Source organism: Neovison vison, chromosome 6, assembly GCF_020171115.1.
Source record: "Neovison vison isolate M4711 chromosome 6, ASM_NN_V1, whole genome shotgun sequence".
Taxonomy (NCBI): domain Eukaryota; kingdom Metazoa; phylum Chordata; class Mammalia; order Carnivora; family Mustelidae; genus Neogale; species Neogale vison.
In genome coordinates this window covers 216,517,901-216,542,505 of record NC_058096.1, presented here as the reverse complement: position 1 = coordinate 216,542,505, position 24,605 = coordinate 216,517,901, and the positions used below count along the sequence as shown (strand labels likewise).

Genomic DNA, 24,605 nt, shown 5'->3' with positions numbered 1-24,605 from the left:
GTGGTGTGAGGTAGGGGTCCAGTTTCATTCTCTCTCATGTGAACATCCAGTTGTCCGTGTACCATTTCTCAAGATGATTTTCTTCCCATCGAATGCTCCCGGCACCCTTGTTGAATGTCAGGAGGGCCTGGCCGGCTCAGTTGGTGGACTGTGGGACTCCTGACCTCAGGGTTGTGAGTTCGGGCTCCACAATGGGTGTAGAGATTACTAAAAACAACAACAAAAACTTAAGGGGTGCCTTTGTTCTTTCTCAAGGTGGTTTTGGCTTTCTGGAGGGCCTGGGACATTCCGCCACATGCGTGCTGATGCTGGTGTCTGTACGCACAGTTCGTAGTTGTCTGTTTGATGAGCGCAAAGGCATGTTACCAACATCACGAGAATTCACTCTTGGTACTTCCCCACTTCTTGGAAGAAAGAGAGCATTATTCTCCAGAACCACATGCTGTTGTCACGCCTGGGTCATTTCACGTTGTCACACCTGCACCCTCACGTCCCCCGCCCCCCATTGTCCTCTGTAGCTTGTGAAAAAGGTTTTCGTGATCTGGAACCGTCATGAGAGGACCAGAGGAAACGCTTTTGCCAAGCAGACGACACAGATGGCATGTCTGTCCTGCCGCCCCCCACTAGGACCTCGGTGGCTTATTGGTCTGTCCTGTTTCTGGTGCTGCCAAGCTTCACCATGTGGCTGGGGTTGGGGGCAGCGTGTCCTGCACTTGTTGAATGAAGGAGCGGGACTGGTGGTGGCGGCAGCTCGTGGATGCCGCGATCCCTGTGCGCTGGGCCCAGCGCCTGCCCCACCATTAGCCCCATTTGATGGATGAGAAAACCAAGGCTCAGGGAGACGGAGTGACCTGCCCAAGTCCTACAGGGAGCAGTGTGGGTGGGGCGCGGGCCCAGGCCGTCTGGCTTCAGTGGCTACGCTCATAATCCCGGCGTCACATCACTACGAGAGGGAAAGGAGTCCAGTGAAGGAACAGAGGCACCCCTGAAATTCTTTCTTGACCCCCAGCCACCCCGCTCCGGGGTGAAGGCCCACTGTCCCCCCATGTAACAGAGCAGAATTGGTGCATTCCCACAGGACTCCCTCAGCGGGGCCTATAGGCGACCCGGCTCAGTGCCACCGTATGACCCAAGGCCTGGGCCCCAGGAGCTGCCTCGTGAGGGAACGTCCTGGCAGAGGTGCCCCCAGGCTGGGAGGTCCTGCTTGGGCCCATGGCGCCTGGCCACCCCTTACCTTACTCTCAGCCTTGGTCCCTCCGTGCACAGTCCTCCTGTCCATTGGCCACGCGTTGTCCTGCCTTCCCCGGCTATCCCCTCTTCCTCGGCCTGGGCCATGCGGGTGGGCCCATGAGGCAGGCGCTCGCCGAGTGGGTACCTCGAAGCATCCTGGGGGGCCGTGACGAGAGGGAGGTGGGGCGGCAGGGATACGACTTGCACAGATTCGGCGGGCGGGGAGCCTCGCTCGGCTGGCCCTGGGAGCTGCTGGCTCATGCGCGCCTCTCTCCTCCCGCAGATGAGGACGTGTGTGTGTTCAAGTGCTCGGTGTCCCGGGAGACGGAGTGCAGCCGCGTGGGCAAGCAGTCCTTCATCATCACGCTGGGCTGCAACAGCGTCCTCATCCAGTTCGCCACGCCGAACGGTATGTGACCCTTTGTCCTGCGGGCGCTTGACCCGAGGGGGACCTGGAGCCTGGTGGAACTGCAGCCCATCCCTCTGTCCCAGGTCGCCGTCACAGATGATGCCCATGGTCGGACCATTCCGCCCCAGACCGTCCCTTGCTGAATCCTTTGGGCCCTTCTGGGCTCGGCTCATACAGCCATTCCTTCAAGAGGCCTGTCCCCGACCACCTGGCTGCCCCCCAGGGCTCATGGAGGAGCCCTTGGGGGGCTTTCTGGGACCTGGGCCTCCTAGAAGTGGAGGAGAGGGGCAAGACATGGTCCTGAGGCACAGAGCCCTGTTCCGAGTGCACAGAGAAGCCACGGGAGGGTTCTAAGCAGACTCTTTTTGGGGCTGCTAGACACAGGCTTCCCGAGAAGGGCTTGGTGGTCTCCATGCCACCGCTGGTGGCTCGTGGGGGTCAGCAGTGGAGGTGACGGGGTGCCTGGAGCTGGAGAGCGCGTAAAGGTGCGGCAGCCCGGCCTGGTCACCGCCACCGATGCCCAGGAGCCCCCAGCTGTCCTGGTGCCACGGGAGGAGGAGGTGGCGGGGCAGGGGGATAGAGGAAGCAGCCAGGTGACTGACCCCCTCCCCACAGGGGCAGCCCCCCCGCTCTGTCCCCTGCCTGCACAGACCGCCCCGAGTCTGCCTTTAAACCAGTCTGGTCCTGCCAGTCTGGTCCTGCTCTGGATATTTAGTTGACTTTTTTCCCTTTTAATTCTCTCAGTTTTTTGAACCGAGGTAAAGTACGGGTAGCGAAAATGTGCCGTTTGCACCCTTCCCGGGGCCGAGCAGCGGGGCCCTCCCGTGCGCTTCCGCTGCTGTGCGGCTGCCCCGCCGTCCGCCTCCAGGACTTCATCTGCCCAGGCTTCACGCCTGCAGTCTTTAAAAGCTTGCCTTACAGATTCTGTTCTGCTTTGAAAACGCTGTGTTCAAAGACACATGGCGAACTTGGCCCTCATGACCATTTTGAGTGTACGGTCCAGGGGCAGCAATTACCTTTATGTTGTGGATCAGCCCCCCTGCCCCCCGCTGCACCCCACACAGACCCCGCCGGGAGCCGCCGGGTGCGCTCGCTGTTATTTGGCTGGGGCAGACCCGCAGGCCTTGACCGTGGCTCGGCGGGCGCACGTCCTCCCGAGGCTTCGGCCCGGCTCGTCCCTGCCGGCCACACGGAGCATATGGGACGCCGGCCTTCTTGTGGCGGCCGCCAAGGGGCAGGTTGGGCTGGCCGCCTTCTCCAGTCTCCGCACTGGGAAAGAGCAATTGCCAGGCTCGAGTGCTCAAAGGGAAGAGCTGGGGTGTGCACTTAGACCCCCGCCCCGAGATGCCCACGCGTGACCTGGCTTTCCCCTTCCAGATTTCTGTTCTTTCTATAACATCTTGAAAACCTGTCGGGGCCACACCCTGGAGCGGTCGGTGTTCAGCGAGCGCACCGAGGAGTCCTCTGCCGTACAGTATTTCCAGGTGGGTACCCGTCACCCCCCCAGCCAGGCTGTCACCACCGGGTGGCCCCTGGGAGGCCGCGCGGTGCAGGGCGGGCCTACCCGGGTTCTCGTCCCGGCTCTGCCCCTCGCTGGCCACGTAACCTTGGGCAGGTGTCCTTCACTTGCGGGGCCTCAGTTTCCTCATCTGTGAGACAGAGATGCTAGGGCCTGCCTAGGAGGGTTGCTGGAAGCATGTGAGTGCAGGTGGAGCTCAGAGTCCCAGGAGCGCGGTCACACCAACCCCGTGCTGTCGGGCAGGCCCTGGTCCAAGCTCTTTGACATGCACAGAGGCACTTGATCCCCCCAACAACTCTAGGCGGTAAGTACTATTATTGTCCCCATTTTACAGATGAGAAAACTGAGGCTCAGAGAGGTTAAATGACTTGCTCCAAGTCACACAGCTATTATGCAACAGAGCCAACACGGGAAGCCAGGTCTGCCTGATGCCAAAGCCCGTGGCCCGGCGCAGGTGCCACGCTGCCTCCCGCTCGCCCGTTGTCTCACAGAGAGACCCCGCACCACCTCACCTGTCTGGCGCCCTGAGTTCTAGGGCTCTGTTTTGATCGACAACTCTGCTTCGTTGGGGACCCTAAGATGGGGCAGGCCACTCCCCCATCCCAGGACCCCTCCCGTGGCACATTCTGACTTCTTCTGGGCTGGTGTCCAGGTCCAGGCAGCACCCGGCTGCCTACTTCGGCCGCGGTGACGGTGGCGGTGTCCCTCCCGGGGGCCACTCTGGCTTTCTGCTTCCTTCCCTGGAGTGACCAGCAGCTGCCAGCAGGGCCTGGCTCGGTGGAGGGGGTGCAGCTTCCTGAGGGAGGTTCGTGCCCCAGTGGGCCCTCCTCTGTCACAGGGCCTGCCGGGGCCTCGGCCATCTGCGCTGCCACGTGCCTTGTGCCATTGGCCTGTCTCTGTTCCAGTTCTATGGCTACCTGTCCCAGCAGCAGAACATGATGCAGGACTACGTGCGGACGGGCACCTACCAGCGCGCGATCCTGCAGAACCACACAGACTTCAAGGACAAGGTGAGCGGGCCCGGCACCCACCGGCGGAGCCCGGCCTTCCTCCACTGTCCTAAGCGCCTCTTCCCTCTAGCTTTGAGCCACGGTGCTATGTCCTCGGCCCTGGTTACGTTTTTCTTTGCTCGTTGATTTGATCTTTAATTTTTTTTCTTATTACAAAAGCTAACTCTGCTTTTTGTGTAAAAAATAAAGTAACCTGGTGTATATGATGTAGGCAGGGAAAAGCCTCTGTCAGTTTCCTGCAAACCCACTGCTGCCACCAGTCAGGGACAACCCCCCCCCCTTCTATCAGCGTATGCATTTTTGAATTAATTAATTCAGTAGTTTACAAAACAAGATCTATTCTGTAGGCTCTTCATGTAAAACACTTTCCTCCACCTAATGCTACACCTTGGACATACTTGTAAGTCACGTGGATACACTGTAATTTATCTAGTTACTGTCCTAGTTGCTTTAGAAATCTTTTCCTCTGGGGCCCCTGGGTGGCTCAGCTGGTTAAGTGCCTGCCTTTGGCACAAGTCATGATCCTGGAGTCCCGGGGTCGAGTCCCTCATCGGGCTCCCTGCTCAGCAGGGAGTCTCCTTCTCCCCCGGACCCTCCACTTCTCGTGCTTTCTCCCTCTCTCGGATAAATAAATAAAATCTTAAAAAAAAAAAAAAGAAACTCATTTAAAAAAAGAAAAATCTTTTTACTCTTACCAAGTAGCATATACTCATGATTAGAAAGAAAGACGGGAACCTCGCTGACTCAGCCAGTGGCACGTGTATGTGACTCTCAAGCTCAGGACCGTGAGCAAATCTCTCGACCCCCAGCCCCGACAGTCCCAGCGGCCCGACCGGGTGCCCCTGCTGGGCTTGCTGCTATCCACAGAGCAGGTCTGCTCCAGAAAGCTCATGCGCTGCGCCCCCAGAAATGCCGACTTGATTCGGCCCCTACGGGAGCAGTCGGTCCAGTCCCGGGTTAGGACAGCCGGCCACACGCAAGCCTGGGCTCTTCTGAGGGTCCACATCCTGGGGGCCGAGCGGCCCTTGCGGGTGCCGGGCAGCTTCCCCACCCCAGCCGAGCCGTCAGCATACAGCCCAGAGATCCTGCACCGACCCCACGACACCCCTCCCAGGCTCCTTCCCTCCCTATGGGAGCTGCTGATGTCCCGGAGGGACACCTTTTCACGTCTGCAGAGGACCACAGCCCTTGGCCCAGCGAGTCAAGAGATGTGCGCTTGGGCCGAGGGGAGCCTTCCCCGGGCACCGCTCCTGTTGCCGGGATGCCCTGCAGGGTCAGGGGTCAAGGGCCGCCCCTTCCTGCCCCATATGTAGGCCTGGCTGGTCCGCCCTGAGCCTTAGCAGTTGCACGGCAGGACTCAGGGGTGTCCTTGGCGAGGGCTCGCTCCCAGAGGAGCTCCAGGCCTGCTTGTGACCACCTGGTGTCTGCAGTGCTGTGTAGACCGATCACAGCTCAATCCCTTCCTTTCTGAATCTGGCCTGGGAGTGTCATGGTCTGAACAGCCTAGCGGTCTTCAGAAATCCCCGCCTGCCACCCTCGGATCCAAACGAGGGGCTCGCACGCGTCCAAGTGGCTCTCAGAAACCAGCCGTGGGCGCGGCCAGCCGGGGCTGCGGGGCCCAGAGTGCACCTGGCAGCGGGGGCCCTGACGGAGCGAGCACCCCGGGCAGGCTCGTCCCTCACGATCACCATCCGCTTCACTGGTGCCCTGTTCTCCCTGCCCCCTCCTCCTTCAGATCGTTCTTGACGTTGGCTGTGGCTCTGGGATCCTCTCGTTTTTTGCCGCCCAAGCTGGAGCGAGGAAGATCTACGCGGTGGAGGCCAGCACCATGGCCCAGCATGCAGAGGTCAGCAGCCCACGGTGACCCCGGCCTGTCCTCGTCCTTGAGCTGTGTGCCTCTCCCCGCCTGGGGAAGCCGGCCCTGCCAGGGCACGTGCCCCCCGGGGACGCTGCTTCTGTGTGGTCTCTTGTGTCTAGAACCTACTGGCTGAGCGAGGGAGGGGCTGGGCCTGAGGTGGTGTGTCCTCCACGACGGGGTCCGGGCCCGTCTGGTGTCTTCAGAGGCTGGACAGCCTCCTGATTCAGCGGGTGGACTGTCCTGGCGAGTGGCCCCGCTCTGAGCCCCACCCCCCCAATTTGTGCAATGTGGGAAGCAACAGGGTTTTGTTTTCTTTTCTCCTTTCCGAGCCCTGAAACCTTCATTCGCAAGGTTCAGAAGCTAAAAGCTGCAGAGGGTAAACGGCAGATGGTCACCCCGCGCCCCCAGCCCCCAGGGCTCCCCCACCCCGCAGGAGCCGGAGAGACCTGTGTGCAAGGTCTCCCGAGCTGTCCCGGGCTCCGCACGCTGTGTCCTGTGACACAGCCCAGCACACGTGGTGCTCTGCTCCCGGACAGCCTGTCTGGGATGGTCTGTGTTCCCACAGGACGAGCTTCCTCACTGTCGCCAGTGGCTTCAGAGCATCTCTTGGCCCGGAGGGCGGTGTGGGGGGAGCGAGGAGGGGGGGACCACTGTTTGTCGCCATCGACCTTTGGTCCACTCTGTGATCTCTGCGGCACAAACACCTCCTGCGCCAAATCCTGACGCACGCGTCCCCTCTGTGCTGTGTGGTCCCATCTGTAGGACAAGTACTTAGCACTGGAATCACTAGGTTGGGCGCGTCCAAGTTTAGCTTTGGTGACTATAGCAAAGCCTGCTCGTCCTGTCTCCTCACATCAGCTTTTGTCCTCGAAGGGGAGAGGTGACCTCGGGGCTGGAGCCGCAGTGAGCGCCCGACGGGCCGTGGCTGCTGAAGGCCGTGGTTAGGACACCAACGTGGAGGCAGCAGATTGGCGGCCGCGCGTGGGTCGCAGCCGTCCCCTCAGAAGAGGGGTCTGGGGACGACCCATGGTGTGGCTGGGGGCAGAGGTCCCCATGACCCCTCTAGAACCCCTCCCTCCCCCCACCCACAGGTCTTGGTGAAGAGTAACAACCTCACGGAGCGCATCGTGGTCATCCCCGGGAAGGTGGAGGAAGTCTCGCTCCCCGAGCAGGTGGACATCATCATCTCGGAGCCCATGGGCTACATGCTCTTCAACGAGCGCATGCTCGAGAGCTACCTCCATGCCAAAAAGTACCTGCGGCCTGGGGGTGAGTGTCCCTGCTGGCGCGGGCGGCCGCCGGGCCGGGGTCCCGCAGAGCCCCTGGCTGCTGCCTGGCCCGACTGTGGTTCCTGACCCTGCCTGCCTGTGTCGGCGGCCTGTGGGGCCGGGGACATCTAGGCCTTTACCCCTGAACCCCACCCGACCCCAGGTCCCCAGAGACTAGCACAGATGACAGGGGGGAATCTGTGCCCTGGTGTCGTGGGGACCTGTGTGGCTGGGAATGGGGGTTGTGGTAGGTCCAGAGGTGTTCCGCGGTGGCCGCCTTCCTGGGGAGGCCGCTTTCTGTCTTCATCCCAGGACCGCAGACCTCACCATGGCTTGGCAGGCCCCCGAGCTCCTCTTGAGCCGGGGAGACAAAGGAGGGCGTTCGTATGTGTTTGAGGGTGGGCTGGGGGCTCCCGGGTATCAGGGAGCAGCTGTCTGGGTCACCGTGCCTGCCTCTCCATGCGGCTGGGTCACTGGCTGTTCAGATCTTATTATCTGGGTCACTGGGGGTCTGTGCGTGGGCGCCACGAACATCTGCCGGTGTGTCCCATTTCCGGGCATGGTTCGGGGTTTGTGTATGTATCTCGAGTACTTCTGTACAAGTAGGAGGTTGTGTGTGTGCGTGCACATGCGCGCGTGTAGCCTGGGAGGACCGTGGCCAGGAGGACTGGCAGGCCCCTTGGGGACCAGGGTGCTTCCCACTTTGGTCCTCAGGCCTCCTTGGATCTGGGCTGCAGGGCCCGGCCTCGGGCTCCGCCCCTGGGGGAAGGACGTGGGCAGCGCCTGTGGCCTGTGTCACGCCTCTGAGCGGGAAGCCAGGCCACGTGGGGGGTTATCCCGGACCCGCTCTCCTGCCTTTGTGTCCTGAGCTGAGCTGGCTGGGGTAGGGGCGCCCCAGCAGAGTGGGCTCCTCTTAGAGGATGTCAGCCCCGATGGGGCTGCGGCTCTGGTGGCCCCGGCGGCTCACGCGGTCATCAGGCAGCCTGTCCACGAGGAGGCTCGGGGTCGGCAGCCCCCCCCCCCGCCGCCCCCCGCCCCTCAGCCTGCACACACGGTTTGTCCCACCTCCGGATGCTCCGTGGGGGGCTGAAGGGAATCCCCTCCGCAGCCAAATACCTTGAGGTGCTAGCAGAGCAGGCCCCCTTGGCCCCGCTGCCCCAGGGCGGTAGCCGTGTCCTCCTGGTAGACGGCCTGGAGTGTAGCCTCCAAGCCCGAGTCCCGCGCGCCCCTCCCCCATCCCAGCGGCTTCAGCTGAGCCTGTAGCCGGTCGAGAAGGCAGAGTCCTGCCTCCGGGCCCCCCTCGCCTGCATAGGAGGGAGGGAGGCCCACATCTGGAGACCAGGTGACCCAGGGCCTGAGTTACCCAGGCTGGTGGGGCCTCCGGAGCCCTGGTGCTCGCTGCCGCAGGCTCATCAGGCTCTTCACCGAATCAGTCCGAGGCAGGACCCTGCCCTCCCGCCCCTTCCCCTTTCGGGCCATGTCGCAGACCGGGGCAGCCCAGTGGCCCCCTGTACGCCAGAGCTTGGGTTCAGTGAAACCCTCCGCCCAGCCTCTGGCCTCATCCGAGGGCCAGACAGTGTAGCCAAGGCCTCACCTTCACTCTGTCCGGAGAGCTTTGCCGCGCCTTCCCTGGCTGCTCACCTGTCCGTGGACGACGGCACCCACGAGACCCCGGCTGGCGGACGGCGCGGGCACCCGGAGGCCTGGCTGTGCGCCCCAGGCCCTGCTTGCTTGCCCCTGAGGCTTTGGCGGGGGCCTTCCTAGCTCCCCGCCCTAGTCGTGGAACAGTAGGACAGGCCTTTCTGCCTCCCTGGCTGGCCGTCCGAGTGTAACGAGCCTGTGGGCGTCAAATGTTCATCTTGGCTCGGGGGAGAGAAGGTGCTCACGACCTCTGTGCCGCGCGAATATGCCGGTGAATGAGAGAGAGGCTGGGCAGTGCCAGGCTTGGCCATCTTGGGGCCATTTGGAAGCTCTGCCAGGCCCGTTGGGATGCCCTGCGCTGACGGCAGCACCCCTCCCTGCCCCCACCCCCAGGAAACATGTTCCCCACCATTGGTGACGTCCATCTCGCCCCCTTCACGGATGAGCAGCTCTACATGGAGCAGTTCACCAAGGCCAACTTCTGGTGAGTGTGACCTGGGCGTCCTGCCTTCTCAGGGACAGCCCGCTTCTCGCTCTCTCCTCATCCTCAGTAGGACCTGAAAGACTTGGGCTGGATGAGGGCCAGCTGGGAGAAAAGGCAGCCTGCCCCATCTGTCTCTCCTGCTGCTGGTGACCTTGCTGTGGGGCATGGGGGCTTTCTGCAGGTACCAGCCATCTTTCCATGGAGTGGACCTGTCAGCCCTCCGAGGTGCTGCGGTGGACGAGTATTTCCGGCAGCCTGTGGTGGTGAGTCGGGCACCCAAGGCACTGTTGCAGTTAGCACTGGGCATGGCCCTCCTCTGGGGTGACTGTCAGGCCTTGTGCAAGCTGTGCAGCCCTAGGAAAGCCACTGTCCCCACTGAGTTCTTGCTTCGGCTGCGACACAGAACTCTCACGTGGGAATGTCGGGGGAAAGTGGCAGTGCATGGAGAGTGTTTCACGCGCAGTAAGCATGCGGGACGCGCCGGCTGCTGCGGGCCTGGTTCCTGGCGATCTGATTTTAATTGGTTTTAATCGAGATTTTTGAACTGACCCAGACCCGTGGTTCAAAAATCAAAAAAATATAAAACTGAACCGTGTATCGGCAGACAATATTTTTTGTGTATCTTTTCGGAAGTTTTATATCTAAATGTGCATATACAAATATGTGTATATGTATAAATACACACACACACAAATACATCCATATGTATATAATCCTTCTCAAAATATAGCATAATCAACATACTCTTTTTCTTCCTATGGTCAGAGAACATACACTGTATGTTCCTTTGAAATTTGTCTACCGTTGCTTTATGCCCACTTACATGGTCTCTTTTGGTTAAAGTTCTGTGTGTACTTGAGAAAAATGTGTATTTATCACGTGTCGCGTACGGTGTTACATTGTCAGGCCACGGTAGTTAATCATGTTGGTCAAATCTTGTCTATCTCCTAATGCTGGGTGGTGGTGGAGGGAAGGTTCTGCTTTTTCCTATCGCCGATTGTAGATTTCCCATTCCTGAGTTTTTGCTTTATGTTTTTAGGCACTAATTTATTAGGTGCATACAGGTTAGGATTATTGTATCTTCCTCTTAGATTTATCCTTTTGTCATCATAAAAAATGTTCCCTTTTTTCTCTCAAGTAGTACTAGTTGCCCTAAGTCGCCCCCCCCTTTTTTTTTCTTTTTCCTGTTAGTAGTTCAGCTACCTTGGCTTTCTTTTTGGTTAATCTTCCTACATTTTATGTTTTTCCATCTTTCTATTTTTAACCTTGCTGTGTCCTTATTACTTAAGGTTTGTTTTGTGGAAGCAGCACATACTTGGGATTTGTTTTTTGACCAGACTGACATTTTTTGTCTTTTGATTGCAACATTGAGACCATTTTACATTTGGTGTGATTACTGGTCTTTATGGGTAGAAATTTCTCATCTTTTAAAAATTTATTCTAAATTTAAAAAAAAATTGTTATTGTTTCCCCCCACTTGATGTTTTTCACTAGTTTTGGGAGACTCTTGGGCACTTTAAACACTACCTCTGCCCCATTCTCTTTCTTCTCCTAAGACCTTTTATCTCAGATGATTCGTACACTCTTTTCTGCATTTTCCATCCTTTTTTCTCTAATTGCTTCATTTTCATATTTCCTACTGATCCGTCTTCCAGTTCCAGTCTTCTCTTTGCTGTTTAAGCTGATTTTCTAATTCCTTTTTTTAAAAAAAAATTTTATTAATCTATGTGACAGAGAGATCACAAGTAGGCAGAGAGGCACTTGGCGGGGGGGCAGGCTCCCCGCCGAGCAGAGAGCCCCGTGTGGGGCTCGATCCCAGGACTCTGAGACCATGACCCAAGCTGAAGGCAGAGACTTAACCCACTAAGCCACCCAGGCACCCCTGATTTTCTAATTCTTAATTTCAGTTCCAGGATCTCATTTTGCTTTATTCTTAACCTGTGTTCTCTGAAATTTTTCACTTTTTCTACCTTTTTTTCCTTGTACATCTCTAAGTTTCTGGTCACTTTTAGTATGTAGGTGCTAAGTGTATTTCTTTTTTGTTTACTCTCTTAGTTTTTTCTTCTCATCCTTTGGTTCTCTCAGTATACCTGCTTATTGGATGCCAGAATGAAATATGGAGGCTCTGGATGATGTTTTCCCTCCAAGAATTTGTTTTTCTTCAGGCAATTAGCCACATAGATAGATCACCTTGGCCTTTTCAGGCATTTGACATATTTTGAGGCTGCTTTTCTTTTTTTTTAAAGATTTTATTTATTTATTTATTTATTTATTTTTAAAAGATTTTATTTATTTATTTATTTGACAGAGAGAGATCACAAGTAGGCAGAGAGGCAGGCAGAGAGAGAGAGAGAGAGGAGGAAGCAGGCTCCCTGCTGAGCAGAGAGCCCGATGCGGGACTCGATCCCAGGACCCTGAGATCATGACCTGAGCCGAAGGCAGCGGCTTAACCCACTGAGCCACCCAGGCGCCCCTAAAGATTTTATTTATTTATTTGACAGGCAGAGATTACAAGTAGGCAGAGAGGCAGGCAGAGAGAGAGAGGAGGAAGCAGGCTCCCTGCCGAGCAGAGAGCCCGATGCGGGGCTTGATCCCAGGACCCTGGGTTCACGACCTGAGCCGAAGGCAGAGGCTTTAACCCACTGAGCCACCCAGGTGCCCCTTGAGGCTGCTTTTCAGACTTGACTTTTGCTGGGCTATTTCTTGGCTTCTTTTTTTTTTTTTTTTTTTATTTCTTGGCTTCTTTTAGGGCAATGGTTTTTAAGCGTTTTGGTCTCAGGTGACCTGTTCACGTTCTTAAAAATGGAGGATCCCAAAGAGTTTGTGTTAGTGTTCTAGCTATTGCTACACTGTCAGTATCTCTTGGTATTAAAAATAAAGTCCAAGATGGGGAGCCTGGGTGGCTCAGTTGGTGGAGCATCTGACTCTTGACCTCACCTCAGATCTTGATCTCAGGATCGTGAGTTCAAGCCCTGAAAAAAAAAAAAAAAACAAGCCTAAAAAATACATGTTTTAAAATAACAAGCCCATTACATGTTAACATAAATACTATTTTTAAAAAGATTTTATTTATTTATTTGACAGACAGACATCACAAGTAGGCAGAGAGGCAGGCAGAGAGAGAGGAGGAAGCAGGCTCCGTGCTGAGCAGAGAGCCTGATGCGGGGCTCAATCCCAGGACCCTGGGATCATGACCTGAGCCGAAGGCAGAGGCTTTAACCCACTGAGCCACCCAGGTGCCCCCATAAATAGTATTTTTTAAAAAGATTTTATTTATTTGACAGAGGGAGAGAGAGAACAAGCAGGGGGAGTGGCAGGCAGAGGGAGAGGGAGAAGCAGGCTCCCCACAGAGTAGGGGGAGCCCAACGTGGGACTCAATCTCAGGACTCTGGGATCATGACCTGAGCCAAAGGCAGTCGCTTAACTGACTGAGCCACTAGGTGCCCATACATAGTATCTTTAAGTAAAAAACGGATTTTCCAAAACTTTTCAGTGAGAACAGTTGGCTTTTTTTAAAAGATTTTTTTTTAAAGATTTTATTTATTTATTTGACAGAGAGATTGAGAGAGATTACAAGTAGGCAGAACAGCAGGCAGAGGGAGACAGAGGAGCAGGCTCCCCACTGAGCAGAGAGCCCGACGTGGGGCTCCATCCCAGGACTCTGGGATCATGACCTGAGCCAAAGGCAGCTGCTTAACCAACTGAGCCTCCCGGGTGTCCCTTTTAAGATTTTTATTTATTTAAGAGAGAGAGACAGAGATAGCAAGAGAGAGCATGAGCGGGGAGGGGAGGGAGGATTAGGCCACCCACTGAGCAGGGAGCCCAATGTGGGGCTCGATCCAAGAACCGAAGGATCATGACCTGGGCTGAAGGCCGATGCTTAACCAGCTGAGCCACCCAGGCGCCCCACAGTTGGCATTTTTAATTTGCAAATCTCTTTAATGTCTGGCTTAATAGAAGACAGTTGGATTCTACTTCTGTGTTCAGTTGGTGAATGAACCAAAGAAAAAGGCAGAAAAATCTTAGTGTTATCAAAAATAGTTTTGACCTTGCGAGTGCTCTGGAAGGGACCACATTTGGGGAACTGCTGCTTTAGGGCCCAGTGGTCAGTGGTCTCAGTGCAAGCCTGGTGGCTGCTTCACGAGGGCTCCTCGTCCAGCACTCATGTGCGGCTGAACCTCCCCTTGGTCTATCAGCGTCTTCCGAGTGGCCCCCGCTGAGTTCTCCGCCTCTCAGCCCCAGGCCCGTGCGGCTCGGGAACTGGCCCACACCCCGGAGTGCAGAATGCCCATCTCCTGTTTCTGCATTTCCCTTTTGTTCGTTTCTTGAGCCCTGGAATCCTAGCTGCCTTGGTGACCCTGAGTCCCCGTTTTGCTGTCCCCATCCCGGGAGGCCGCCAGAAGGTCCTGCCCCAAGGGGAAAGGCACAGGCGGAATCTTGGCTCCAGGATCTTGGCTCCCAGAGCGGCGGCCGCCACTGTTGCTCTTCCTGACTCGCAAACTAGGCTCCCCCCAAGTATTCCCCCGCCCCAGTATTTTATTCAGCTGCTGTAGTTGCTCACAGGAGCGCCCGTCTGCTCTAAAGCCTCCAGCTTGGCGGGAGTGGAGGGCAGCACAGTTCCCCCGTTTGCTTATTAATTTAGTCCGTCTCGAGACCCTCCCCACCTGTTCACAAACAGCCTCCCCGTCCTCGCTCAGTCTCTGACGGATGGGACGTTGGCGTCATTAGGCAGTTTCCAGAGCGCGTCTAGTTGTGTGTGTGCGAGCTTGGACACATCCACGCACACGTGTAGGTCAGACTCCCAGAAGGGGAGCTGCCAAGTCTCTAATGCACATGAGTGGTTGAGAGCTGTCGCCTCATTGTCCTCTGTGGTGGCGAGCCACGTCGTCCCCCACCCCGCCCAGCATGTCTGAGAATGGTTTTAGCCGAATGGCCTCAAAGCCGTGGCCAGACAGGGAGAGAGGCAGAGCTCTCCCCTTCCCAGCTGGCCTCCGTGCCTGAAGCCAGGTCACACTGTGGTCTCTCTCCCAGGACACATTTGACATCCGGATCCTGATGGCCAAGTCTGTCAAGTACACAGTGAACTTCTTAGAAGCCAAAGAAGGAGATTTGCACAGGTACTGGCGCCCGTGCCCCGCCGCTAAGCCTGGCTCCTGCTAGGGCCCAGGACCGGCACAGACTCCCTCAGGCCTTCTCTGCCCCAGGGCGGGCCAGCAGCGGCCCCGGGACTCTGCACCCAGCCACCCCTCTTCTCTCCTGGCCGTCCCTGTTTGGCTTCCCCAGCAATCACTGCACTTTGCCTTCCAGGATAGAAATCCCATTCAAATTCCACATGCTGCATTCTGGGCTAGTTCACGGCCTGGCTTTCTGGTTTGATGTCGCCTTCATCGGCTCCATGTGAGTGCCAAGAGCGAGGGCGTGCTACGTGCGCGGCCCCGGCCCAGTCCCAGCCGCTTCCCTGCAGTTGTGATCCCCAGGGTGGGCTCGGGGCTAGGACAGGACAGGACAGGACTGCTCTAGGCTCCCTGTCCCTGCAAAAGCAACGAGAGCTCCCTCTGAACCAGAGACTGTTGGGGGGGGGGGCGTCTGTCTTGTTCTCAGTAACTGTCCTTCATGGGCCCCGGTCTCTGTCTCTTGGCCGAGGGCAGGGTGAGTGGGCCCGTCCTAGCTGTCGTGTGTGCGTGTACATGGACGTGTGTGCATGGGCGTGTGCCCGGGATGCCCGGCCAGCCAGCGTCTCAGCTCTAGGGCCCCAGGGGACCCATCAGAGACACCTGGGGAGAGCTCGAGGCGCACAGGGCGGAGGCTGCAGCCTGGTCCCGCGTGCGCCTGTCCTTGCTTGGCAGAATGACAGTATGGCTGTCCACGGCCCCGACGGAGCCCCTGACCCACTGGTACCAGGTCCGCTGCCTGTTCCAGTCACCACTGTTCGCCAAGGCCGGGGACACGCTCTCAGGGACATGTCTGCTTATTGCCAACAAAAGGTGGGAGCTGCCACCCGGGGCTGGGGGAGGCAGGGGTCTGTCTCCCCAGCCAGCTTATGGCCGTCCTGCCCTGTCCTCTCTGCAGACAGAGCTATGACATCAGTATTGTGGCCCAGGTAGACCAGACGGGCTCCAAATCCAGTAACCTCCTGGATCTGAAAAACCCCTTCTTCAGGTAGGATGGGCCCGTAGCCTCCACAGGGGGTGCCCGTCCTGCCCTGCGGCCTCTCAGCCCTGCGCGCTGGTCTGTCTGTGCTGCAGATACACAGGCACGACGCCCTCGCCCCCGCCCGGCTCCCACTACACGTCCCCCTCGGAGAACATGTGGAACACGGGCAGCACCTACAACCTCAGCAGCGGGATGGCCGTGGCTGGTGAGGAGCTGGTGGGGGCGGGGCGGGGCGCTCCTGCGGGGGTGGGGGGGGGACGACATGGCCTCGGCCTCCCCACCCCTGACCTCGCCCGCTCTGCACACAGGGATGCCCACCGCCTACGACCTGAGCAGTGTCATAGCCGGCGGCTCCAGCGTGGGCCACAACAACCTGATTCCTTTAGGTGAGTGTCCCCAGGGGCCTGCGGGCAGCGGGGTGGGCGGCCACTGTTCTCTAGGGCCTGGGCTCTCTGCGCCACGGTCGCCGTCACTCCCTTCTCTTCCTGGGGCTCCCGGCAGAGGCCCCGCGTTCCGTTCTTCTCCGCGCACTCTGCAGCCGCCGCGCCCACCCTCCCCACACCCTAGTGCCGAGCGCGTGGGCCGGGCCGGGGGCGGTGACGCCGTCTCCCTTCCTTCCTCCCTCCCTCTTGCTGCGCAGCCAACACGGGGATTGTCAATCACACCCACTCCCGGATGGGCTCCATAATGAGCACGGGGATTGTCCAAGGTAACGGCGGGCGGCGGGAGCGGGGCCCCGCGGGTGTGAGTGTGCGGTCCCCCGCCGCCCGCCTGCCCTCTCGCCTGCTCTCTGTCTCTGTCTGACTCTGCCGCGGGTCTGGGCGGGCGAGGGGGCAGGGCCGGCCCCTCAGCGCCCGTGCCACCCCCCGCCCCACAGGGTCCTCCGGCGCCCAGGGCAGCAGCGGCGGCGGCTCCAGCGCCCACTACGCGGTCAACAGCCAGTTCACCATGGGCGGCCCCGCCATCTCCATGGCCTCCCCCATGTCCATCCCGACCAACACCATGCACTACGGGAGCTAGGCCCCTCCGGCGTGGAACAGACTGACAGCACCAGGAAACCAAATGAACACCCTGCCCACCCCCTCCCCGCCTGGGCGGCTCTCACCCCCGCACCGGGGAAGCCCCAGCACCCGGCCCCAGCCCTCTGCTCTGGGAACTCGGACACTTTTCTACACGACGTCGCCGCCGCCGTCCCCTCTCCACCGCCCACCCACATCTTGGCCCTGAGCGTGTGTCGCTGCCATGTTTTACACAAGATCATGTCGTGGGAGCCCTGGCTCCCCCTCCTGCCCTCCACCCTGACCTGGGTTTGACATCTTCTGTAACAGGCGTGTCCGGGGCTAACAGCTGCAGGCCCGGTGTCGGAGTGGGGGTGCGGGGAGCAGCTGCCACCCCACCCGGTCCCCCGGCGCCTGCCCCCCCTTGCCTGTGTCCAGTGGGAAGGCGGTCCTGACTGGGCGGGGCCTCCCCTTCAACTACCAGGCCTTGGTCACAATGGGCGTGACATGCTGCTTTTTTTAATTTTATTTTTTTACGAGAAGAACCAGTGTCAATCCACAGACCCTCTGAGAAACCAGGCCGGCCGGGCCGAGCCAGCAGCCCCTCTCCCCCCACTCAGAGGCTCAGTGGTGAGGGGCAGCCCTGCCGAGTCTTCGGGACAGGGGTGGGGCCAGGCCTCTGGAGACCCGAGGCCCCCCTCCCACCAAAGGGTTCACCTCACACTTGAATGTACAACCCAGCCCGGCTGTCGGGAAGGCCCTCCGTCCTCGGCCCCTGCCTCTTGCTGCTGTCCTGTCCCTGAGCCCCTGCAGGTCCCCTCCCCCACCCCTGCCAAGAGTTAGAACAGGTGGCCCCATGGGCCCAGGGCCTGGAGGGAAGGGTCACTGTCAGCCGCTTGGGGCCGACATGAGAAACAAGACTCGATCGTGGAAGGCGTCCTTTTCCCTCGTAGCTCACATTAGGCCTGTTTATCTCCCTTGACATTTGTAGACGCTCCAGTCCCTATAACTATGATGGCATTCTGGTCCCTCCCAGCCTGGGAAGGGGCCTTGCAGGGACCTCTGCCCCCCCCCAACGAGACAAATAAACAAGGAAATGGATGTTTCAGCACAGGCAGTTTTCTTCTACTTCTGCTCCCCCGTTGCTGACCCCCCCCACCCCGAACACGGCGGTGGTGGAGCTCAGGCTCGGCCCTGGGACCCGCTCCCTGGGCACCCAGGAAGGCCAGGCACAGTCGAGGCCGGGGTGGCCCTGTCTGCTCTCTCACGCGTCACATCAGGGAAAGCAGAAGACCTGGCGGGGAGCCGGGGGGCACCAGCCCCCCCGGAAGCTCTCTGCTTCGCTGCCCTTCTCCCACCTTTCTACAAATTCTCGGAATCACCTTTGCATAGAAAATAAAAGTGTTTGCTTTGTAAGAAAAGTCTGGAAAGCAGCAGAGTGATCTCGAGGTGTCGGGGAGACTTCAGTCATCATCTGAGGGGCAGGGCGGGCAGCGGTGTCCCCTCATGCTGGGCCTGAAAGGGAGACACCGGGGAGCGGAGCTGTGACTCCTGGCCTCGGGGAGCAAGGGCGGGAGAAGCCCCCAGGGGCCGCGGGAAACCGGCCTCACCTTAGGGCCCGGCATTCCCTAGGTGGTGTGGGCTCTAGAGGTGGGCGGTGGCGGGAGGTCTGGGGACAGAGATGCAGCCTGCGTTGGGGGGGCCGGGTGCGCCAGAGGCAGCGGCTGGAAGAAGTAAAACTGTGCCAAAGCCCTTGGGGTCAGTCCTGGGGGATAGTCAGTGACCCCCCCCATTCCCCCCGAGCCCGAGGCCCAGCCCTGCTCGCCTGTACCTTACAGCCCACGGCCAGGAGGGCGTGGAGCAGCACGACAGTGGAGAGCAGGACCGCAGCCACCGCCCTGGTGTCCTCTCGGACAACAGGCCAGAGAGTGAACACCAGGCTAGCGGCTGACAGGGCCAGGGCCAGCCCCCCGAAGAGCCACTGCAGCCATGGGACAGGGATGAGCCACAGGACCTGGGGGCGACACGGGCAGCTGGTTGCCAGGCCTTCCACTGGGCACCTGTTGCCCCCCGCCCCTCCGCAGCCTGGGGCCACACTTACCACGGTGGGGATGAAGACAAAGAGGGAGTAGCCGTAGACGCACACGGTTTCCAGGAAGGTGTAAGGCCCCATGCGCTCGCGGACCCCCTTCCGCCACCGCAGGAAGGCCCACAGCGCCAGCGGCACCAGCCAAACGTAGCAGTAGATGGTGACGCCGGCCACGGTCACTGGGGGGCAGGGGTAAGGCAGGCCGTCACCCTCGGGGTTCCGCGGCACTCCCAGCTCGGGCAGGGCCGGGGCCTTGCCTATTTCACTTACCCTTGTGGAACTGGGGGCTGTAGTGGATAGAGGGGTCTCTCCTCTGGGCCAGCACCAGGGTCAGGTTGCCAGTGACGGCCAAGACGAAAGCCAGTGTGGCACAGATCCAGAAGGGGCCTGCGGGTCGGGGGTGGTGAGGAACCCAGGGCTCCCAGGACAGGTGACTTGTCCCATCTCAACTGTGCCGGGACCCAAGCCTCTTTCTAAGGTCCGAGCTACCTCCACCCTGACTTGACTGCCCCCGCAACATCACCAGTGATGAGGACGTGGGGTGGCTGAAGCCCGTGCTGGCTCTCAGTCCCTCAGCTTTCCTGACCTTTCCATAGCTTTTGCTGTATGTAGCTGAGCTCCCTCTTCTAGAAACACTCCGCATATGCTTTCTAGGACTTCATGCTCCTGGCTTCTGCCACATCACTCCCCTGGCAGTTCCTCAACATCTGTAAGTCCTTGACCCCTTTAACAATGGGGACCTTCAGGACACAGTCCTGACCCCTCCTCTCCCTCTGTGTTCACCCCCTGCACAATCCTGCCCAGCCTCCGGCCCTATGTCACATCGAGCCTAATGTCTCCCAAATATCTCAAGTCCGGTCTGTGCCCTGAACACAGGCTTATAGTCAACATTTCCATGGGCACGTCTAGGCCTCTCCAGTTCCAGCCTCCCACCCCTGTGCGCTCCCCTACAACCTGCCCAGCCTTTCCAGTCCGTACATGACAGGCCCATCCTTCGGGTAGTCCCGATGAACACCCCAGAGCCATCCTCGCCTCTCTCTCCTCCCAACCCCCCTCGGGCATGTCAGGACATCCTGGCGGCTCCAACTTTGAGATCTAGTCCACAGTCCAACCACTGCTCTCCACCTGGGCTGGGTCCCATCATCCCACACGTGGAAAATGGCAGTCACTGCTCCCGCCCCGCGCCCTCTGCCCCCATGGCCAGAGGAAGCCTCAGAGCCCTTAACTGAGACTCCTTCTCACGGAGACCTGTACGGCAAGCACAGTCTCCTCCTGTCACCTCTGTAACCTCATGCAACTCACTACGCCAAGGACAATACTGCCCCATCACTGGACCCGTGTCCCCTTCTGGAATATTCTTCCCCTGAATCTCCTCAGCACCATCCCGTAACACCAACAAGGCCTCATCCTTCTCATAGGGGTCTTCCCTGTCCAACCCATGCGAAACAGCAACTCACATGCTCTAAACTGTTTGCTCTTCTTCTGAGCCCTGCTGCCCTTGGCAGCCTTGCATATAACCGTCTCCCCAGACAGAACGTGCCCCTTGCTCTCTGGGAGTGCCCCCTGCTTTCTTCTCAGCTGGAATCCATGGGCCAGCACCCGGTCCACGTGTGCTGAGGGAGTTCTCGAGCTGAATGCACACCACCACTCACCGTACAGGTCTGGCCGATTCCGCAGATGGTGCCGCACAAAGTTGTGGCCAGGCCGGGGCAGCAGCGAGCCTCGGATTCGGTCCAGGACCTGGAGACAAAGTGGGGCTCAGAATGGAAGCCTTGCACGGGGCCCTTTAGCCCCCACAGAGGAGAGGGCCAAGCTCCTGCCCTGCCCTGCCCTCAGAGGCTCCCTCCTTGCTGACCTCCCATCTCCCCTGCCTGCAAGGCCTCACATGTTCCTGCTGGATTCTCGAGGGGCTGGAGCCGTTCCCCCTGCCAGTCTCAATACCCCAGTGTGCTGCCAACTGAAGGAATCTTCTGGTCCACTCATCTTTCCCTTTACTTCCCCTTCCCTTGGCTTGGCTGCCCTGAACAGCCTATCCTGTTGTGACGTGTCTGGACTGTGAGGTAGGGGACAGTCAAGTCCTTGGTCTCCTTCCGCCTACATCTCTCTCCACTATGTCCCCTGTTCCGCGCCCCAAGTTTATTATTTCCCTTCCTGGCCTGGGGACTCTGACCCACCGTCCTTGCACCGTGTCTGCTAATTCCACTCATTTCTCTCCTGCTCTAAACCCGCTGATGGCCTCCCAGCACCCTCAGGATAAAACCCAAACTCCTTCACACAGCATACTAGGCCTCTGTGCTCTGTCTTCCGCCTACCTGTCCCCCACTTCACACTCTCCAACCAGACCAAGTGACCGCGGGCTCCTGTGACACTTCACGCCTTCTCTCCCCTCCGGTCCTCTGTATCTGCTGTTCCCTGTGCCTGTAACACGTGCTTCCCTTCAGTCTGCCCAGCTGAGGCCTCCTTCTCCTCCCCGTCTCAGCACACTGCTCACCTCCTCCAGGAGGCCCTTCTCTAACCTGCCTGAGCACATGCATCTGTGTTCCCATGAGCCCTGGTCACACCATATGCAGTTAATCCAGCCAGCCTGGGTGGGAACTCGTCGTTCTCTCACCTGGGCATCCCCAGCACTCCGGTGTCCAGGAAGGGCTCAGTGCTGGTGGCTCGAGCCCTGTGTGACTGCAAGCCCCATCCCACCCGCTTCCCGGGCCTGACCTGGGATGTGTCCACGTCAAAGAAACTCTGATAGTAGCCAAACGTCCAGAATCCGGGCTGCTGCTTCTCCTCCTGCAGGAGCTGAACGGCATGGGCTTTCAGTAGCCACCCGTACAGCCTGGGCGGAGGCTGGGGGCAAGGCGGGAGGCAGGCAGGGCCCCGCCGGGACTCACCGCAGTCCTGTCACTCTCCTCCACTTCCTCCTCAGCTCCATAACTGCCACCCGAGTCCACCGCCACGGCCACATGCCCCTGTGGGGTCAGCTGATTGCTTCCACTGGTGGTGGCCGCATCTGGGGTCTCGGCCAGCAGATCAGAAGCTTCCTCGAACTCTACCGAGAAGGAATATGGGACACAGGCGTGTTTTGGGAGTCAGGACAATTTGGTTTGGTCCATGGCTCATCTGGGGGCCAAGACTCCAACTGGGGCCACCGAAGGGCCCAGCTTCCTAAATTATGAGCATGTGGAAGGCGTGTTCCTCCGCTCCTAGCCAGGGCCTACGATTAAGGCTGGTTCTGGGCTGGGGTCAGCTCTGGGACAGAGACTCTGCCGGGAGTGGGGTTCGAGTCCGGGATGGGCATCTTGCCTGGGTCGGGGTCACAGCTGACGGGGATTCATGCTGGCGGTCAGCTGGAACCTGGGTGGGAGGTTCCGGCCGGTCGCCGCCGCACTCACCGTGGAAGGCCAGCTCGTCGGCCGCCGCCATGGTCGCTCAGGGGCGTCACCGCATCCCGCTCTGAGGACAGAGGCCAATGACACCCGCCCCCAACCCTATCCGGTGCCCCCCGGGGCCTCTCTCTCAGCCCCGAGCCCAGCCTGGACGTTAAGGCACGGAGCCGGGGGGTGAAACTCGCCGTCCCCGGCCCATAGGTGCACCCCGCCCTCCTCACCTGACGCTGCCTCAGTCGGCGTGGCCCAGGCTCTCTGCGCCTGCGCGGCCCGCCTCCACGCCACAGCCGACCCCGCTCAGCCCGGACAGCAACATCCGGCACCGGTCCCTTTTCTATCCTCTTCCGATGGGAAACCACTTCCGGCATTGCTAACGCTAGCGCAGGAGGCCCCCGGGCCTTTTTCCTCGCATACGCGGTGTTTCTCTTCGGAAACGGGACGCCAAGCCGGAAGAGAATGGCGACGGCCGCTCTGAAGAGGTTTTGGTCCCGAAACCAAGAGTCTGGTGGCCCGGCGGCCGCGAAGCCAGGCGTGTGGACGCGGTTGGGTGAGTAGCGGCGGGAGGCGGCGGGAGGGGTGGCCACAGCGGCCTGCTCTCACCTGTTTGTTCTGCTTTTCTCTCCTCAGGCTCCTGGGCCCGCGTGCTGCTCCGGGACTACGCCGAGGCCTGCCGGGACGCGGCGGCGGCGGCGCGGGCTCGACCCTGGCGGGCGGCCGTGTATACGGGGCTGCTGGGCGGCGCGGCGGCCTGCTGTGCGCTGGCACCGAGCGAGGCGGCCTTCGAGGAGGCGCTGCTGGATGCGTCGGGGACCCTTCTGCTGCTGGCCCCGGCCACGCGCAACCGCGCCTCCGAGGACTACGTGCAGCGGCTGCTGTGGCTGCGGGGTCGCGGCCGCCTCCGCCACGTGAACCTGGGCCTCTGCGCGCTGGTGTACGAGGCGCCCGTGGACGCCGAGGCCAGCCTCTACCAGGCCCGCTGCCGCTACCTGCAGCCCCGCTGGACCGACTTCCCGGACCGAATCCTGGACTTGGGCTTCGTGGGCCGCTGGTGGGTGCTGGCCGCCCGGATGCGCGACTGCGACATCAACGACGAGGAGTTCCAGCACCTGCCGGCTCATCTGCGCGTCGTCGGGCCGCATCAGCTGCATTCCGAGACCAACGAGCGGCTCTTTGACGAGAAGTACAAGCCTGTCGTGCTCACCGAAGATCAGGTGGACCAGGCGCTGTGGGAGGAGCAGGTCTTGCAGAAGGAGAAGAAAGACAAACTCGCCCTGAGTCAAGTCGACTCCCTGGTGCAGTCGGAGGTCCCCAGATGAGACCCAGGCCTGGGTGCAGACCGGGCCCAAGCCGTGGCGGACCGCCTGCCGCGGATGGTGCAGTGGGTGCGAGCGACCATCACATGCAGAGTGACTTAAATAAATTATGTGCCGAGTATTTTTTCCTTGGGCTTTCACAGCCTTTTTGGCCACTCTCCTCTCGTTCCTGTTAGCCAAAGCTAATTCAGAGTTAGCTTGGTTTCGGTCTCCGTCTCGGTTGGTTTAGGAGTTGGGGGAGAGCAAAGTGACAAGACCATGTGATGTTTATCATTGTCGAGTTAGCTGTGAGTCTACATGAGCCTTCCTCATTGAGCCTCACAGTTTCTCGACCAAGGCTAATCACATGTGTCAGGCGACTCCCAAGGCGTCCTAAGACCATTCTGATTTTCATTTTAAATTTGGAGTTGAAAAGTTTATCCTCGTTTTCATGAGCAGTAGTTTTAATCATTCTGAAATAAAGCTAAGAAACCGTTTCTGGGTGGCCAGTTCAGCGTCTGCCTTCCGCTCAGGTCATAATCTCAGGGTCCGGGGATCAAGCCCTGAGCGGAACTCTGCTCAGCAAGGAGTCTGCTTCTCTCTCTCACTCCCTCTCTGTGCTCTGTCTCTCTCTGCTTTCCCTTTCTCTCTCAAAACAAAAACAAAAACAGTTTCAGGGGCGCCTGGGTGGCTCAGTGGGTTAAGGCCTCTGCCTTCAGCTCTGGTTATGATCCCAGGATCCTGGGATCGGGCCCTGTGTCGGGCTCTCTGCTCGGCGGGGAGCCTGCTTCCTCCTCTTTCTCTGCCTGCCTCTCTGCATGCTTGTGATTTCTGTCTGTCAAATTTTAAAAAATAAATAAATAACACAGTTTTGGAGGAAAGAGGAAAAATAGCACAAAGACGTTCTTTGTACCCTTCCCCCAGCTTACCCCAAATGGTAACGTTTTACGATAAACCGTACCAAACCAGGGGACTGTCAGTGGTACAGATGTTACAGGGAATCTTTTTGCAAAAACCACCTTTCCCCTCACAACAGTGATGTTGAAGTGATTTTGGAGGGAAAAACATTTTCTGATCTGAAATTATCTATAGAATCACAGATTCTGTTTATATTTCAATAACCCTGGAAACCCAGAATCCTGTGGATGGAATAGGCTAGTGTACAAAGCTGGTACTTAGGTTGTGATAACTCTACTTTAAAAACAGAGGAATGAGGGTACCTCTGTTTCCTAGGTGGCCTGCGGCTAGTTAATAAAGCTAGGACATGAAAGGTT

The 24,605-nt window shown here is 58.9% G+C and overlaps 3 protein-coding genes across 6 annotated transcripts in view; 2 read left to right on the top strand and 1 right to left on the bottom strand.

The window, feature by feature from the left end:
- CARM1 (coactivator associated arginine methyltransferase 1) overlaps positions 1–17,991 on the top strand; it is a 41,764-nt gene extending 23,773 nt beyond the window's left edge. The window contains exons 2-16 of one of the 2 annotated variants that reach the window (XM_044254187.1): positions 1,514–1,639; positions 3,017–3,123; positions 4,064–4,168; positions 5,904–6,014; positions 7,118–7,295; positions 9,329–9,419; positions 9,601–9,682; positions 14,451–14,536; positions 14,727–14,816; positions 15,266–15,403; positions 15,489–15,578; positions 15,665–15,777; positions 15,881–15,958; positions 16,213–16,281; positions 16,450–17,991. In XM_044254187.1, coding sequence (XP_044110122.1) covers positions 1,514–1,639; positions 3,017–3,123; positions 4,064–4,168; positions 5,904–6,014; positions 7,118–7,295; positions 9,329–9,419; positions 9,601–9,682; positions 14,451–14,536; positions 14,727–14,816; positions 15,266–15,403; positions 15,489–15,578; positions 15,665–15,777; positions 15,881–15,958; positions 16,213–16,281; positions 16,450–16,592 — 1,607 coding nt within the window. In that variant the 3' untranslated portion in view covers positions 16,593–17,991. The remainder of the gene's footprint in view (positions 1–1,513; positions 1,640–3,016; positions 3,124–4,063; positions 4,169–5,903; positions 6,015–7,117; positions 7,296–9,328; positions 9,420–9,600; positions 9,683–14,450; positions 14,537–14,726; positions 14,817–15,265; positions 15,404–15,488; positions 15,579–15,664; positions 15,778–15,880; positions 15,959–16,212; positions 16,282–16,449) is intronic. The other variant, XM_044254188.1, reaches the window with a different exon arrangement.
- Positions 17,079–22,291, bottom strand: YIPF2 (Yip1 domain family member 2). Of its 3 annotated transcripts, XM_044254189.1 has the most exons (10): positions 22,261–22,291; positions 22,046–22,106; positions 21,545–21,702; positions 21,372–21,452; positions 20,312–20,399; positions 18,930–19,046; positions 18,672–18,838; positions 18,402–18,584; positions 18,181–18,309; positions 17,079–18,085 (listed from the first exon to the last, which is right to left on the bottom strand). In XM_044254189.1, exons 2-9 carry the CDS (start codon positions 22,074–22,076, stop codon positions 18,199–18,201), a joined length of 936 nt encoding a protein of 311 aa, XP_044110124.1. In that variant the 5' UTR covers positions 22,077–22,106; positions 22,261–22,291; the 3' UTR covers positions 17,079–18,085; positions 18,181–18,198. The 3 variants fall into 3 exon arrangements, with proteins under 3 accessions (XP_044110124.1, XP_044110126.1, XP_044110127.1); XM_044254191.1 differs by lacking the exon at positions 22,261–22,291 and having other exon boundaries at positions 18,181–18,294; positions 22,046–22,254; XM_044254192.1 differs by lacking the exons at positions 21,372–21,452; positions 22,261–22,291 and having other exon boundaries at positions 22,046–22,254.
- Positions 22,292–22,495: 204 nt separating this feature from the next.
- Positions 22,496–23,828, top strand: TIMM29 (translocase of inner mitochondrial membrane 29). The gene is made up of 2 exons (XM_044255396.1): positions 22,496–22,586; positions 22,667–23,828. Exons 1-2 carry the CDS (start codon positions 22,496–22,498, stop codon positions 23,353–23,355), a joined length of 780 nt encoding a protein of 259 aa, XP_044111331.1. The 3' UTR covers positions 23,356–23,828.
- The last annotated feature ends 777 nt before the right edge of the window (positions 23,829–24,605 follow it).